Source organism: Mandrillus leucophaeus, unplaced genomic scaffold (genome assembly GCF_000951045.1).
Source record: "Mandrillus leucophaeus isolate KB7577 unplaced genomic scaffold, Mleu.le_1.0 Scaffold182, whole genome shotgun sequence".
Lineage (NCBI taxonomy): Eukaryota > Metazoa > Chordata > Mammalia > Primates > Cercopithecidae > Mandrillus > Mandrillus leucophaeus.
Genome location: NW_012101832.1, coordinates 716,720 through 718,416, shown reverse-complemented (window position 1 = coordinate 718,416; position 1,697 = coordinate 716,720). Strand labels below are relative to the sequence as shown.

At 41.4% G+C, this 1,697-nt stretch overlaps 1 protein-coding gene across 2 annotated transcripts in view; it reads left to right on the top strand.

The window, feature by feature from the left end:
* The window catches only part of SMAP2 (small ArfGAP2), an 82,122-nt gene that overhangs the window by 33,088 nt on the left and 47,337 nt on the right, over positions 1 to 1,697 (top strand). Inside the window, exon 1 of one of the 2 annotated variants that reach the window (XM_011977642.1) lies at positions 226 to 297. The exons of the other annotated variant lie outside the window; for it this stretch is intronic. Within the exon in view, the coding sequence (XP_011833032.1) occupies positions 285 to 297 (13 nt within the window). The 5' untranslated portion in view covers positions 226 to 284. Of the gene's footprint in view, positions 1 to 225; positions 298 to 1,697 lie in introns of those variants that run through there. 2 annotated transcript variants of the gene reach the window in all.

The following is a 1,697-nucleotide window of genomic DNA, read 5'->3' as shown; positions in this document are numbered from 1 at the left end:
TGGTGTGGGGAGAGCTTGCGAGGGCGAGTGTGTGTGTGTCGGGGAGGATGGAAGTGATGGTGCGGGTGGAAGTTGCCTGGCGTGTTCAGGTGAGAATGTCTGTATTTGAGGGCCCTGAATGAGTTCTGGGCCGGCTGTCAGTCCAGCATGTCACTTGCAAAGCTGGGGATGAACTGCAGTGCGTGCGTGCGTGCGTGTGTGTGTGTGTGTGTGTGTGTGTGTGAAAGAGAGAGAATGACGAGGAGGAGGAGGGAAGTGAGATGGCGGAGAAGAAAACTGCTTAAATGATTTTTAAAGGTGGTGATTGTTGTTGCCTGCTCTTTGGTTAGCAACTCCTGTCATTTTGCAGCCTTGCTAAGATCTGACGAGAGTGCTTAGGTGGTTTTATTCCTCCTGGGTATGTGCAGTGGGAAACTGTCTTATGCAGTGACACAGTGCGGATTTCTAGACAGCCTAGCCCTGGCTTGTAGAGTGCTTTGGAGGCCTATGTATATGAGTGGTGGCAGAAACTAGCCGATTATGCCTGTAGCGCAGGATCCGTTTAATCAGTGGAGACAGAAAGATGAATTCGATGAGTTCGTTGCTTCTATGGTGATTACACTTCTAAAGGTGAAATATGATCATTGTAAATTGGCAGAACCATTTAGTCTTTGTTTTCTGTGCCCTAGAAGATTCATGATTTGATACAATTAAAAGTCTGTACAATAGGAAATCTTGGTTATTAGTGAAATGTTGGCACTTGACACTTATACAAGCCGCTGTGAATCTTTTTTTCCGTATTTTCTAATTCTTTTGGCATATAATTGGAGGAGTTGGGAAAATTATTTTCCCTTTGGTTGGGGAGAAATGAATAGTTATAATTTGAGGGTGACTATGCAGTGGATTTGCCAGGGTTGTTTGCCGTATAGCGTAGTGGCATATACTATAAAACAAAGATTAAGTTATATTTGTATTTATATGTTTTGAGAAAGGAAGGAAATACTTAATTGATGCTTTCACTTAATTACCTTTTATTTTTGAAGAATAAGGTTATAAAAGGAGAACAGGGGAATGATACATGGACACCTAGTAATGTGTTTTGGTGACCTCTACCAATACGTAAATGGAAGTGCCATTAGGAAAACAAATTCCTAGACTTATTTCCTGACTTTTTGCATTAGCAATAATTCATTTTAAAAAGTATTTTAGAATCAATTTATGTTGAGTAGGTTAGTGTCTTATAGGTTGATTACTGTTAGATCTTCTGTTAAATCTGTTGGAAGAGTCGATTGATTTTAGGAGCGTATCTTGGCTTTATTCAAATTCCCTTATGTCCTCATGTGACAAATCTTGAGTCACAGTGAAGCACCCACTGAAATGAGCATTGCTGCATTTGGAGAGTCAGATGCCATTTTGGTGACTAGAACCCCCCCGCCATTTCTCATATTACCCTTGTACTTACTCATATTCCAATAAAATACAGCATATAGAAGAGAGAGGCTGATTCACTACTTCTTCCTCCAAATTTCCATTGCTTTTTATTTATTTTATTTTTTATTTTTATTTTTTTGAGACAGATTTTCACTCTTGTCGCCCAGGGTGGAGTGCAATGGCGTAATCTCGGCTCACTGCAAACTCCGCCTCAGGGGTTCAAGGGATTCTCCTGCCTGAGCCTCCCGAGTACCTGGGATTACAGGTGCCCACCACCATGCTCAGCT